The 15,631-nt window shown below is 35.1% G+C and overlaps 1 protein-coding gene across 1 annotated transcript; it reads right to left on the bottom strand.

Annotated features, from left to right (window-relative positions):
• Positions 1–279: 279 nt before the first annotated feature.
• On the bottom strand, positions 280–15,613 carry LOC104527024 (actin related protein 3). Its single transcript, XM_029085609.1, has 11 exons — positions 15,564–15,613; positions 11,275–11,399; positions 10,595–10,705; positions 8,935–9,030; positions 8,277–8,384; positions 6,446–6,589; positions 5,547–5,720; positions 4,665–4,757; positions 4,033–4,158; positions 1,966–2,049; positions 280–1,587 (listed from the first exon to the last, which is right to left on the bottom strand). The coding sequence occupies exons 3-11, from the start codon at positions 10,664–10,666 to the stop codon at positions 1,492–1,494; spliced, it is 993 nt and encodes a 330-aa protein (XP_028941442.1). The 5' UTR covers positions 10,667–10,705; positions 11,275–11,399; positions 15,564–15,613; the 3' UTR covers positions 280–1,491.
• Between the last annotated feature and the right edge of the window lie 18 nt (positions 15,614–15,631).

Raw genomic sequence — 15,631 nt, 5'->3', positions numbered from 1 at the left:
TTGCTGTAAAAAAAAAAAATACTTTCCCATATTTACCCTTGTTTTGGAGTCGCATTTACTGTGCTTTGAAGCAACCAGAAACTCTGACAATTGATAAGCTTCTCTGAAAAAAAACTGAGGAATCTTTACAACTCAGAAGAAACCAAGAGATCTCCCTCTTGTGGTCTTCTACATAAACAACCTTAACTACATTTGTGAGTTCAGAAGTGCCTAGAGAAGAGTTTTCTTTCATCAAATATTAACAGAAATTGTGAGTAATTCCATTCAATACATGAAGCATTCTTCCTAGAAAGAATGAGAAAGAGATTGTTTTCACTTTATTTTTATCTACATGGTATTTTCTTGCAGAAAAAACCACAGAGATTTAAAACGCAGCGCTGTCCCCTGCATACCACCATCTGAAAGAAAGCGAGGGGGGAAAGTTACAGAACAAAGTAGAAGATGAACAAACCTAACAATGGAGGAGGTGTTAGGTTTATATAGATAAGTGCTATCTAGATGAACACATAACCTGCAGTTCTAAAATGCTCACACTTCAGTTTACACAATGCACATAATGATCTCTACCTTACAGACCAATTTGACTCCTCAAAAACCACAGCAGATATGTAGGAACCCATGCTCACAACTTCCCATGTAATGAGATTAACAAGTCTGACACAAACATAAAAAGAAATTTTGTGCCTTTATTGGAATGGTGTTAGGCTTTAAATACACCAATTTTGATAACCTGATTATTTGGTTTTAATTAGAAATGACACTACAGAACTGCAATACTGGTCCAACAGTCTTGTCTTTACTTTTTTTTGTTTGTTTGTTTTAAAGCAAGAGATAGTATGAAAATGCACCAAGTAATCAGAAAGCACTAGCAGGCATCGGTTAATCCAAGATACTAGCTTCTTAGTTCCAAAAGCACTCGCATTGTATGGAACCCAGGATTTAGACTGGTCATGATTTGCAATAACTAGTTGCACGATTCATGACTTTTTTTTTTTTTTAAATTTACTTTCAAGTTGGTCACTGGTAATTTTTTTTTTTTCTTCAAATATTACAGTTTCTTTAATTTGTATTTTTCCTCAAAGTATAAAAAAGTATGAAATATAAACAAGCTCCTGCATTGCACCCATGAAAGGGTACAACGGAAGCATTAGAGAGCTGACTATCTACACACCGTCAAATCCCATCAAATCTTGGATAATTCATTAATATACAAAATATCAGGGCACAGAAAGAACTAAAATCCACTTTTTTGTTTTGTTACGCACAGGTTCAAATAATCAATCTAAAGAAAAAACGTGATCATTTTTGCTTTCCACTACATCCGCATGTTGAGACACTTATTAAAATAATCCTGCTTAATTGCATTTGGTCTTTTTCTTATTGTCAAGTCATGTTTGTTATCTTAATACCAGCCATCAGACAAACAAGTAATCAGAAAGACTCCTCCTCCTCCTCCCCACCTCCCTGTCCCTGACCCCTCCAAGGTCAGCTTTAAGACATGACTCCGAAAACAGGGTTGTGACGACAGATGCTAGGACCAATCTCTTCATAATCTTTTTTGGTATGGCATACTTGGTAGAATTCAGGCTGTGAAGGAAAGGAGAAAAAAAATTAGTCAGTGGTGCATACACTTTATTTTAACAATATTAACATTTATGTAGCAAATGGGAAAATGGGAAATTAATATTACATCACACATGGTTAAACACCAGGGCAAACAATGTATTTTGCCACAAAACTAAAAGGCACTATTAAACAATTCACACAAAGCTGTAATTCAGCTTTCATTTGCTCTTTCAAATCTCTAAAATCTAAAACTTCAAAGGGGGTGGGGAGGGTATATTTGCTACCTGAGGCCTATCAGAAATCTCCCAACTGCATTTAATATAAAGTGAAGGAGAGATGAGAACTCTTAAAAGCACAGCTAGAATGACTAAAACACGTTTAGCTTTACAGCTAACTTACCGTGGAAGCCAGCATTGATCCTCCAAACCAAACAGCGTATCTCTGCATATGGTGTGTAATGACTTGTACATCAATAGGCTTAGGCTATAAAAGGGAGAGGAAGAAAAAAACCAGAACAAAACAACACATTAAAAGTTACTTTTGCTGGTAAAACTTATCTTTTTTTAAAGGAGTGTATATTCTGAGCTTACTTTTCACAAATTAGTATTTTCTTAAATGCTGGGTATGTAAATTTACAATTATACCATCAGATTTTCTCTTGTACAACCCAGACTAAGAACTAGCTCTTGCTTATAAATCGCCAGTTACCTACTTTATCAGACATTATAAAGATACTTGCATTCCCACCAATTTTCTCCCAAGAGCTCCATGCACTACAGTGTTCCTCTCCAACTATCCACATTCTATTTTCTGCTGAATTCCTGAGGGACCATTTATTTATGCAGTTGTAAGAACAGATCCATACTACTTACCCTTTTCAACTTTAGAAAGTTAATTTTTAAGTTTCATGTCATTATTTTAACAAAGCATTAGTTGCAGACTGATTTAAAGCTTATCTAGGACCAACAGAGTCGCAGTCATGCTTTTCAAAACTACAACACTCACTCCCGTTAGCTCATTTCCATCCTACCCACAAGTCTTAATTCCTTACTTGTGCTTATCACAAACAGCAGCGTACATAACAGTTTCAGAAAGAAATCATTTCTTTGTCCCAGTACAACCTGCTGAAATCGGAACAATTCAAAACAGTATCTAAAAATTATCTATAATACATTTGCAAAATTCAAGCCAGTGACTACATACAATGCCCAGTACTTTGAAGAAGGAATTGCATCAGATTTCCTTATTCATACCCCACTTCCTTAGTAAGTGGTAAGTCTAGTAAGGAGAGCTGAGAATAAACTTAGTTACTTGAACCAGAGACCTGTATGGAACTGAAATTTCAGAGTTGTCTACATGGCATATTATGAAGCTATGTTAGGGGTTTTAAGGATTGTTTGAGCTCATCTAGCTAGATTACTACTGAAAAATAAGTGAGGAAAATCACTTCAATCTTCCCTTAGAAAGAAGAAACACATAGTTTTTATCTTTGCTGATATCTTTCATGTATGCAGAGTCAACAGAAAAAATGCAAAAGTTAGATCAGAGGTCAAAAGTAGAAACAACATAAATTAAGGATTATGCAGTTTAGTGAAAATGTGGGTAATCATAGGATAGGATCATAGGATAATTTAGGTGGGAAGGGGTCTCAGAATGTCTCTAGTTCAGCTTCCTGCTCAAAGCAGAGTCAGCTATGAGGTCAGAGGGAGTTATTCAAGCTGAATCTCAAAAACCTCCAAGGACAGAGGCTGCACAATCTCTCTGGGCAACCTTTCCAATGCCTGATTATCCTCAGGAAAAAATCTTCCCTTTTATCCAAGCTGAGCTACTTATGTTTCAATTCATTTCTGTTGTCTTTCACGCACCCACCACTCAGCAATGTCAAGGGCCTGGTCCTACTTTCTCAATCACCTTCCCACATGCACTGAGGGGTGCTATTAGGACTCCCAAAGCTGCCTCTTCTCTAAACAAGCCAGTTCCCTCAGCCTTTCTCCACAGGACAAGTGCTCGAGGTCCTCTGACTGCCCTGGTGGCTCAACAATGAGCTTGCTCCATCTCTCTTTAAGTTCAAAAGGTTGAGGACAATGATTTGCAACTAATCAATAAGGACTAAGCACAAGAAAAGCTGAGGAATGATCAACTACCTTTATGTAACAGGCATTAAGTCCCATCCTTTCATTAGGTGAGACTGATTCAGTTCCATAATAATGTGCAGGCAGTACAAGTGCCTACCAGGGGAACTAGGACTGTAGCTTCCTACAGAGAAAGGATTATATAAATATTTTCCAATACCAGTCTACATTTCTCTACAATGTATGAATCTCTGAAAAGGTTCTACAAGAACTTTTAATTTAAACAAAGGCATTTCAACAAACAAGAATGTAATTGTAATATGTTATTTTTGGATTTTCCAGGTAACAAGGGAGAGAAAGATGCTTGTTAAATGCATTAGCTGCAAGAACCAACCTTCAGTCTGCCACCACTAAGTTCTTCACTAAGTTTCAGTCTGGCATCAACAGTCCTTTTCAAGTCTCGCTGTAAACGGCGACCAAAGTCCCTGAACATGGTTGAGCCTCCAGAGAGGACAATATTCTGTTGTGAGTAATAAAAAATTATTAACTGCTTTTGAAAATGTAAGTCTCCAACTTCATCCAGTTCTTAAATTCAAAATATCTAATATAGTTTTTAAAATTACAATTAACATGTATGCTTTTACTTGAAGTTTTCAATTATCTAACACTTAAGCGTGACAGAATATGAATTTACAAAAAGGTTGTCACATTTAAATTGACTATGCCTTAAAATCCATTTATATCTTAGTACATCTCACTTCTTTTGCTCAGATTTCTGTTCCACTTACTTCTTTTTTTCTTTTAAATAACAGTTCAAGTAATGAAAGCACATTCTGAAAAGGTGGAAGTGAACAACATAAAACCATCTGCATACTGGATTCATTTCTAGACAAATGGTTAACTTTGTTGTTGGGAGTTTGGGTTTTGGCCCATTTTGTTAGTTTCAAATAGTTTCAAATACTTATTTCAACATAAAGCACAATCCTTCTAAAGTAAGTATTAAAAAAAATCATTATAGCTACTGACCTTATACAGAGGACGTCTAACATCAATGGGACAATTCTGAATAACTTCATCTACTACTTCTGAGATGGGTTGTGTAAAGTCAGGATTAGCAAACTACAATCAAGAATAAAAACAGACAAATCAACATGTAGGACCACATATTGCAAATGAAAGGGGAGTAAAAAGGGAAAAGAAAGAACTATCCTATTTTACTAGATATGTCACGAAAACTAATAATGGAAGCAGTTATGTTAGCTATTTTTGCTGCCATTTATAAAAAGTCTGAAAGAGTAACAACATCTAAGGTATCTATTTTGCCAGCTATTCTCTTAAGATAGTTTTTGTTAACCATAACAAGTCAAAGAACACAGGTCCTTCTCAGACGCTGAGCACCAGAGCAAAACAGTGTAACATGAAAAAAGCTGCAACGGGAGAATGTAGAGGGGGATTCAGTGGGGAATAAATAAATAAATAAAATAAAGGCTTTATTCCCATTTAATTTTTTCCCAACATTGGAAGAGAGACTGGGGGTATAAAGGCAAGATGACAGAGTATTTAGAAACTTGACTTTTCAACAGACAGGTAAGGAAACGGGGGACAATTTGGTGAGACCTGGAAATTCTATTAAAAATCACAAGAAGAAAATACGGGCTTAGTAATCCATTTATTTAAGAGTTTCAAACATAGTGCTTTTTTTAGATATCAACCTGAATCTGTATAAAGATTACTTGCAATCAAGAATCAAAACCACGCTGACTTACAATAATAGCTGATATCTATTCACAAATAAGGAGAAATATAAGTCAAAATAACTACTTCTTTAAAAGTTTGCAAATACTATTTATATGCTATAATCTGAAATGCGCCTAAAACAAATAGCACAGACAATTCCAATCAACTTACCTCAGGATGGAAGAAAATCTCTGGCCCCAGAAATCTCTCATAGCCAACATCAATGGTAAATTCTTTCTTTGAGATAGCATTAATTCCAGTATACTGTTTAATCCACTTTGTACCATCTGTGTCATACTTGTTAAATTCTTTTACTAAGTCAGGGCAAACGTAACTAAAGCGTTCCTGAAAATGGAATATGTACAGTTAGAAATATCTTCTTATGTACAGCAGAGAAGATGGTGTGAACTTAAAGTGTAGTAATTTAAGCCTTTAAGAATAAGAATTTTAAATTGGCAAATACAGAACAGGCCTCAAAACCAGCTGAACTGACATTTACTGTATACAGTTAGATAATGGCTCTGCTATTACAAATCATTTCTGTGCAGCACTGAAAGCACTACATCTTGCTGAGCTAAATTACTTTTCATCTATTTTTCCTCTAAACTTCCACGATGGTGAGAAATGAGTTCTAAAGTACATTGAAAAATTGCCATAGAAACACGTTTAAGTGTACTTTAAGCTGAATGTCTTTCAGAATAGCTTTGTAGTACAAAAAAAAAGAACGTACCAACATTCAGAAAGAATAAAAGAGTAATTAGAGCTTTTAACATTACACATCCCACTAAGAACATTTCCTACTGAATATTACAATAATAATAATAATAAGGGAGGGGAGGAGAAAGAGGAGACCACAAGTAAAGAGTGAAATTCTAGGCCAAATTGAGAATAACCCAACAGCATACCTTAAATTTAAGGTATTTCATATTATTATACTATTTAGAGATTTTTATATTATTCAGAAACAGAGCACCATTACCTGGAAGGACAATGATTTTAAGGTATTACTGTATTTTAAAAATAGATAGCAAGCTCTGATCTAAAATTAACATTGGCAACGTTCACGTTACCTTCACTGCTTTAGCTGTTTCCAAGGATTGCTCAGGAGGAATTCCTACTTCTCGCTCCCTCAGCAGCTGCTGAATGAAGTATGTTATATCTCGCCCAGCAATTGGAATGTGTTTGATACAGCTGCCAATCACGTATCCTTCAGCCTGTAAATAAAATTAATTGGGAGAAAGACATTGACAAGAACTCCTTTCAACAAAGCTTAGGAGGGAGGGAGAGAGAAAGAGGCGGGAGTCTAAACTCCTATTTACTACCTGTGATTGTGAGAATGAAGCCCTTTAGGATTGGTTCATTTAATTATCAAAAATCCAATTCTTCAGTAGCCTTATTTTACTTGTTAAAGTGTTTCAGTTTGCATTGGTTCGTAATTCTTACAAAGTCAGGAGGAACAGAAAGGTCACTAGTATGTAAGGCAGACAAATAGCTATACTCACTATTCCTTGTCCTTTATTTTCTCTTCAAAATGAGGTTACTCTTACCAAAAAGGTCAAGGAACCTTGTATCATGAAATATTATTTTAGAATAAATGATGTGGCTCTGCAGTCACAGCCACTGATGTGAGACGTTACAATCCACATGAACCAAAATTAATTTTCTGAAAGCAGGGAGAAAATGCATCATTTCAGCACATTAATTGAGACAGCTTAGAACATCAGACTGGCCCATACTCATCCATCAGTCTACCCTTTTAAGTCACACTCGTCCTGGGGGCCAGTAAGAGGGCATTACAAATATCTGGTCTGAACACAGAAACCGAAAGTGTTTGACACTAGCTTTCATCCTCACCAGACCTGCTACATCCAAAAAGACAAACATAGGTATGACACTAATATAAAATGCTTAAAATTTCCTATACACAACTTACACTCATATAAAATGTTCTTTCTAATACAGGAAAGAATAAAGCCATAAAAAACATACCACTATTGTTAGCTTTACCACAGAGAGAAGTGTTTGTTAATTCCCCTAGCTATTTTATTACAAAAGTGGTACACTATTGCTGTCAATTTGTTCAACTTGTTTAAAAATTGCAGAACTCAAGTGAATGTCAATCTAAAGAGGAGCTTAACGCTTCAAGTCATATAGAATACCTTCTCTTATTTCAATTAAAACCAAATCCACAAATCAGGAAAATTTCAACTGTTTTAAACAGCAATTTGAACTACTAAGTACAATTTTTAAAAAGTTGACCTATAAAAGGTTTGAAATGCCAAGTGTTTCCTATATGTTATTAAAAACATGCCATCTTGGATGAACAGTCTGAACAAAGTTTTATCTACTATATTCCACCAAGATTAATAACAACGTGACAGGATATGTTTGATCACCACCAATGCTACTATTTGGTATAACAAATAATTTTTAAAAATTGATGTTACTGTGGCATGTAGTAAATAATACAAACTATCTGAAGGCAGATGTAGTAGTATTTCTATTTTATATATTAACCGACTGAATTAAACAAAGAAGTTTCCTAACTTTTTGTACTGACTGTTGTAAAAAGCATATTCACCCTTACCAGCCAAACAAACTGGAAATATGATAAAGTAATGCAATTTAATTGATCACTTAACATGGCCTTGGCAAATCGCCTTTTAAGGTAAGTCACTGAAAGGCAGTAGGTCCTGACAAACTCAAGAGTGTAGAGAAATTCTTTGAGAGTTTCTGCACTACAAAATAAACTGAAAAACCACACCCACGATCCTAGAAATTATCTGACATTCTTTAAGATTCCAAGCTATACTTCAGACTGTGTAAGTGTAAACTTCAGAGAAGTTACAGGACAAATTGTTCTCCAGTTAAATAGTTTCTATAGTTTTGATGTATACTTACAACAGGAATAACATGAGTGACACCATCACCACTGTCTATAACTGTGCCAGTCAGTGTTCGTTCACCTACTTGTCTTGACGTCCAAGATGCAGCTAAGGCAAGGACAGCCTTGTAAAAGAACACACAAAAAAACAATCTCAGCACAAGCACTGCATTGCAGATCCCACCTTCCACCACTCCTCCCAACAATACCCAGACTGACATGCTCATGGTAATTTACAGCATGGAAACTCTTAGTAATATTACGTATCTGTACACAACAGCTTACAAAAAAGAGGCTGCATAAATGTATTTTTTGACTCCTGATGCTTTTTTACTTCAAAAAAACATCTTTTTTGCTACTTCATATTGAGAGGGATTAAATTCTTGATCTATTACCATTATTATGATGTGATATGTTGGGTTTTTTTAATTTATTTATGATGCAACAGGTATTACAGTCTACTGCTTAGAGGTCACCTTCTCTACAGGTAACAGAGGAACAGTAACTAGCTAAACAGACCACAAAATCAATGCATATCAAACATCCACTGGTGAAACTGCTAATCAAAAGTACATAAAAGTATTCCAAACACCACTCATACAGTTTTCATAGTGAAATTAGTTTTGGCTCAAGGAGAAATACCGTAGCTCTAACTTTCAACAGCTCTGCCCTTACCTGAACAGCAATATATAGCCCTGGAACATTGAAAGACTCGAACATGATTTCAGCAGTATATTCTCTATTTTCTGGAGTATTTAATGGAGGCTCAGTCTGTGAGGAAAAAAAAAAAAAAAAAAAGTTTTACTTACATTCAAATCAAACATTTCACTTTCAAAAAAAAAAATAATCACTGAGTCCTAAATTTTGAAAGATGAGTCATCCACCAACAGTATCATGTAAAAATAGTAACGTGCAAAGGGCACTTTTGACGTGAAACTGGTGCAATTAAGAAAATCTAGAAACTCCTCTGACAATAACAGAGTTTATGCAAACTGCATTGCAAAAACATGATGATAAGAGTGAAAATAGGAAGTGCAGTAAAAACGTTGTATAATTACTGCTTAAGAATTTACATTGATGGCCCCCTTTGTGGGTTGGTTAGCTCATTACAACTTTTCATTTCACCAGAAGAATCAAGGACTATCAACCTAAAAATGTCAAAGGATATAGTTTAGCACATTTCAAGAATGACAATTATTTTTAAAATTTCTCAGCAATTCATTAAAGAAAAAAGCTGGTTTTCTTCAGAAGGCAATCTCTATAAAACAAGTTGATATGATCAGCTGTAGAAATGTACTCAACTGAGAGAAGCTACCAACAGCACACAATGCACTGTAACAGTATACTATAATTTTAATTAAAATACCAAACATACTTAAATTAAGTCTTTCCTCTAAAAGAGCATTTTGGATACTGCTACAGAATATTTGTGGGGGTCGAGGGGGAGGAATGGGACACCAAAACAACCACTCTTTCATTACATCAACTATATAATAGGAGGGAAAAAAGAGGAGAGAGACAGACTCTTCACAAAAGTGACAGGAAAAGGGGCCATGGAGACAAACGGCAACGTGGGAAATCCTAAGCAGGTATTAGGAGGAAAAACGGTAACATGAGGGTGGTCAAATATTGGAAAAGGGGCCCAGAGTTGTTATGGCATCTTGACCCTTGGAGATACTCAAAGCTTTACTGGACACAGCCTTCAGCAACCAGATCTAATTAGACCTGCTTCGAGCAGACAGTTGCATTAGATGTTAACAAGTGTAACCAACATCTCCAATTCCAAACTTGCTTTGTAAATGTCACACAAAAACAAATTGCCTATTTCAATGGCCGTAAGTAAAATACTGATGCTTCAGAATAACATTGATCTTAATTCAGACCTAATCTGCCCAAAAATGACAATCAATCCTTCTGACAGTGAAAAAAAATGTCACTGTCTAGATACACCATTCAAGTGGCAGCATTGTTAAAACAAGATAATTGCAATTATGTCAAGTCAAAACATGCAGTTACTTTTTTGCCTCAAAAATGTAAACATGATTATTCAATTCAGTGGATAAGTAACAGTGGGGGAAAAAAAAAAAAGGGAGGATGAAGATGCAATTGGGACGGAAATGAAAATAGAAAAAACTTTGCAGTTCAGACATTCTGAAATCTTTAGAAAATTAAAGAACCTGGATGTGGTAAACCAGGTCAGGAAAGTTTCAGGTAACTTATATTTACTTTAGTTTTCAAGATAAGCATATTCAAAACAAAGAATTAATACATAAATCAGCACAAGCATTCTTACTAGCCATATGCAATTTTATAAGCACGACATAATTTTACCTACCAAAAGAAAATAATGATCCTCTGGTTCTGCCCTTAGGTACTTAAAGATTACTTGCTCCATAAACCTCTCCATCAAGTCCCAGTCTTCAACTATACCATGGCGGATGGGCCACTGTTGCACAAGAACATCGAAATATAATTGGAAACAAAAGAAAAAGAAAAGGAGGGGGGGAAAAAACCACATACAGTGTTTTCAACTAGAGTAAAAGCTCTGATCTACATACGCAAGAAACCTTGCATTGGGTTCTCCCTATCTCGATCTGACGCCTATTTGAAATTCAGATTCCAATCTGGAATAGCAGAGACGATACACTGCGCTCGTCTCAGCACAACAGAATGGTGGCACTTGGATAAACCAAAGGTCCCCCCTGCCCAGTATCCCGACTCTGACACTGCTGCCAGAAGATGTCACGGAACAGGAAAGAATGATATTTCCTCTTAACGCTCTCCCAGCCTCACTTCACTTCAAAAGAAATACACATTCACATGCTTTTCTGCAAATTCCCACAGGCTTCTGAAGGTCAACAAAACTAATACCAAACTTTATTTTCCATTAAAACAGAGTTAGTGAGAAAATAAGATTAAAATTAACCAAAAAGCATTCATAAGCAGCTGTTTACTGTATAGCTGATGCTTTCTGAAGAGTATTGGAAAAAATATTTTAAACATTTCTCTCAATACCTTGGTTGCATAAGTTGGTTTTTCTATTGCTTCATCCCCGATAAAGAAGTCTAAATCATCAACACCTTTCAAAACCCTCCTTTGTGCTTGATCAACCACTTTCGCGGATTCTTTGATAGCAATACCTTTAACAGAGAACACAATAATGTAGATCATATATCCTGCTTTAAAAATAAAAGAAAAGCCCAATATTCAAGAATAGAAACACAATGTAATTGTATTCATCCTTTGCTTCAGGTATAAGCACAGAAAAGTTAAATAAAACAGATAATGAATTCTAATCATAGGTAAATATAATTAGGATTTATAAAGTAACACAATATAGATCTAAATAAACATTTAATTCTTAGACACTTGACATTCAGAGAGATAAAACATTAAAAAAAAAGCACTAAAGGTATCCCTACAGATCTCATTTTAGTCAATAAGTGTGCTAATTTTCTGAACAATTCTCTAATAATAATAATAAAATGAACAGAGTTGTAGAAGTTGTATAAAAAGCAAGAAAGAAAATATGCTGCCATTATACAAACGGACGTTTTACTTCACTTGCACCGATTTGATTTCTGGACATATTATGAAAATGAGACACGGCACATAAAAGGGACTGAACAGCAGCTAAATAAGAAGAAAACACGTAGAAAAGAAAGCAGGAAGGAAGAAGTAGGAGAAAATATAAGGGACAGAAAGAAAACTGGATATAAAAGAAGTATTTTTAAAAGGATAGACATTTGTATGGCCACGTGATGCATCTTTGGATGCTTTAAAACAGATTTTCACAAGTCTATGTTTATTTTCTTCTTTTAAATCCTACTTCTATCTTATCGTTAAGAACAGGATGGAGAATTTCATTTAGGAAAGACTATAAATCTCTCCTTCACGTCAAGGAATAACTGGCAAAAGTTAAGAGCTTGTATCTTGGCAATTTCCTCTTTCCAGGATAATTACTCATCATAAATAAAGTTTTTATCAGAAAAAATACTAGCTCAGGCTAAACATGGGATCCTGGAAAGATGGAGCAGTGATTAGATACCACAGGAACACAGATGTTCCCTTCCCTCATCGTTTGCATCAGCCTTCTGGCTAACAGAGTTGCAGTGCCAGCAATACCTGCTGTATTGTTTCAAGTCTTACTCATATTGCCTTTAAAGACAATCCTTTACACAAATGAGGAAATTCATATATGTAAGAAACATTACTACCAGCCTCAATTATTCCAAGGTCATGATCCAAAAAGGCAGAATTTTGCTAATTTTCACCTTCAGTAAGAAGTTCCATTTGCTCACAACTAAGATTAAGAAAAAAAAACTTATGATAACAGCTTCTGCAGGCTCAATCCCACCAGGCAGCACAGCTACAGGATTTGGAAATCAATAACATTCCAGGGTAAAGCACCGTCAGTTCACTGATGCTCCCCATCCTTCTCTTCCCATAAACAGCAACAAAAGCAGAGCTGCGCAGCCAAAGTTAAATGTTATGAAAGACTGAACAGGATAAAACAGAAGATATTATTTTGAGCTCTTCAGGAAGAAAACTGAATCATCCTGTAACTTCTGTAGCAGCTTACAGGAGAGCAGAGAGGAAGCAAAAGGCTGGAGGAAGCTGAAAGCATGGGGGGTAGATAGGAAGCAGAACCTAAAATAGTGGGGAAGGAGATGTTGCAAGGCCAGCGTTTACTGCAAGTCAAAAGAAGAATCTTGCCAAATATTTTTTAAGCCATCATTACAGAGCTCACACATTTTGGGAAATTTTTCTGTCCAGATGTGTGTTTTCTTCAAGAAGTTTTAAGTAAAATACCATTGCTTGCCACAGGATTACAGAAACCTTCAAGTCAAAGTGGTTTCACCCTGTTACAAGCCTAAAACAAGATGGGAGCTCTCAATATTTTGCTGACATTGAGGCTGGCTTGTTGAGTCCTGGTTTTGAAAGTCAGAAATGAGAAGGAAACAACCTGAATCAAGAACTATATCCCGAAAATACAAACAGGAAAATAAATCTTGCTGAAACCAGAGCTAGGCTACCGCAGTGTCTGAAGATGGGCAGCACTCCAGCGGCATCTCAGAGCATTTGCCTTTGGTTTGCTTGGCACAAGAATTAAGAGTTTTTAGGGAAAAAAAAAAAAAAGGACATACCTGCATCAAATAAACTTTTCCATGTAACCACTACTCAAGTATTATTTTTTTTTTAAAGGTAAAGAAAAGGCCATCTAACATGTAAACTATCATAAATAAATTAATATAGACAACAAATCAAGAGAACTACTGTGTAACGGAAAGAAGTCAACTCTTACTTTAACATACAGCAGGAAAAAAGGATTAAGTGAATAAAAATCAAACAAAATTAATGATCAGCTAAGATTTAAACAGCAGACAGGGAAGAAAGCGGTGAACACAAGTCTCTTCAAAAAATTGGCCCAATATATTATAATTCATTTCACTTTTCAAGCAAGCATTTGTCATCTCTACAGAAGCATATTCAGAATTAAATCAAGAACATCAGAGGAGTGGAAGATAAAAATTTGTTAAGAGTAGGAGTAAATAAGATAAGCAGGAAATTAACAAGGCAGAAGGAATGCTGCTCCAACCTGCTTAACAGCAAACGTTTTTAGAAAATCAAATTGATAACATGCAACCACCACTGCTGGAAGTCAAAGCAGAAACCAAACCATCTTTCCTCTGTCGATATCATTAAGGACATTAAAGACACCAAAGTGCTTTGAAAAGATCCACAGTTTTTTTGTAACATTGTACTTTGAAATTAGGTACTGCTAGACTCTATTTTTGTTGCTCTAATGTGGATTACAGCAGTGCTATTTTATTTCACTTGAGGCAGAGGATTAATGCAAACACATGCAATCTAACTTGGATTACAGTACAAATGAGAAAAATGCTTTTTTCATTAAGAGAATTGCAGTCCAGGATCATCCCAGTTGCAGGAGCATCTAGACTAGAGCACCTTTTTTAAAAAAAAAAACAAAACAAAACCAAACCACACCACACTATCAAAAAGTTGTCAAAAAAATCTAATTTCCCCCCTTTCTCTTTTACTTTAATAGCATCCTTGTTGTATAAATTTATCTGCTTAATGATCTGACAGGTCATTTAACTCCCAGAATTTGTTTAAAGTGTCATGATGTCTCTTCTCCTTTTTTGGAACAAGAAAGTGATTTGAAAATTAAATAAACCAAATCTGAAGATGCAGAAAAAGTATGTAAACTCTATTTATATGAAATTAAATAAAATAATCATATGCCCATCTTTAATTAAAAGACTGCTATGAAGTTTAAGGAACAACGTAAAGTTTTTTTTAATGGTTCGTTAACTTTTTAAAAAATCTAATGTTAGAATTAGTTTTTGCGTGAAAGACTAAACTGTGGAGTGTATTTTATGTACCACTGAGGTAAGTCAAATGAAATTCAACAGGAAAACCAAATGAATGAAGAACTACATATAGAGGAGATTTGAAGGATTCTCTCACTTGTATGAAAACATGATAATTGTTATGTGAAGCATGTTTTCTGGAAAAACTATCAAGTTCTATTTTACAGTGACTACGCTTAAGTATTATTAGTTCCAGCTCTTTTCCTGTTGCATTTACAAGGAAAACTGGGTGTACTAATTATTCCTTTTTAGCAGGATGCAATACGTGATTACTTTGGCACAGATGCACAATGACAAAATGCCAAGTGGTGTAGGAGGTCAAAAGGTGAAGCATTTCTAAAGGAAGCTGATTGAGTTCCACTCTCTAGCGTAGAGCCCTAGCAATTCAAGTGGGAGAAACAGTCAGAAGACAGGGAGTGAATAAGCAATTTTACATGTAAAAAAAAAAATTAAATGTTTTCTTGTTCCATTTAAAAAACATAGTGAATTCAGTAACATAGTTGTAATACTGGAAAATACCTGGGAAGCATAATATTTTAAACCTTAAAAATATTAAAACATCTAATTTTAAAATTATTTTCCTAGTTACAATCAACTAAACTTTAACCTGAGAAGCCCATAATAAGGGAAAAAACTTCTAAAAAGTAAATACAGCCACACTACCGTATTTCAATATGGTTTCAATTTCCAAGATATTAACTTTGAACATTAGTATACCATTTTAATGAATGTATCTTTCTAAAAGGAGCATCCATAGCACAACAGAACACAGCCATGCTGTCACTCTGTGCCATCACTCAAGAAGTCTTTTCAGACTCATTTTTAACTGTTTTTTTTGTTTTTTACATAGCATATTACAGAAACTCTAAGTGTAACCTTCGCATTCATACATAAATAACAAATACTTACATGAAGGAATAATGAACTGGGGCTCAGTATTGCCAGCATATCCAAGCTTTGTATACCTATTGAGGAAA

Source organism: Antrostomus carolinensis, unplaced genomic scaffold (genome assembly GCF_000700745.2).
Source record: "Antrostomus carolinensis isolate BGI_N321 unplaced genomic scaffold, ASM70074v2 scaffold1166, whole genome shotgun sequence".
Lineage (NCBI taxonomy): Eukaryota > Metazoa > Chordata > Aves > Caprimulgiformes > Caprimulgidae > Antrostomus > Antrostomus carolinensis.
This window is presented reverse-complemented; position numbering and strand designations above follow the sequence as displayed.

Excerpts from the sequence above, each read along its gene's own strand:
- LOC104527024 (XM_029085609.1), bottom strand. The coding sequence starts at position 10,666 with ATGGAGAGGTTTATGGAGCAAGTAATCTTTAAGTACCTAAGGGCAGAA. Across the intron at positions 9,031-10,594 it reads AGGATCATTATTTTCTTTTG|ACTGAGCCTCCATTAAATAC; the intron begins GTAGGTAAAATT and ends TTTTCCTCACAG. Across the intron at positions 1,588-1,965 it reads GATCAATGCTGGCTTCCACG|CCTGAATTCTACCAAGTATG; the intron begins GTAAGTTAGCTG and ends TTTCCTTCACAG.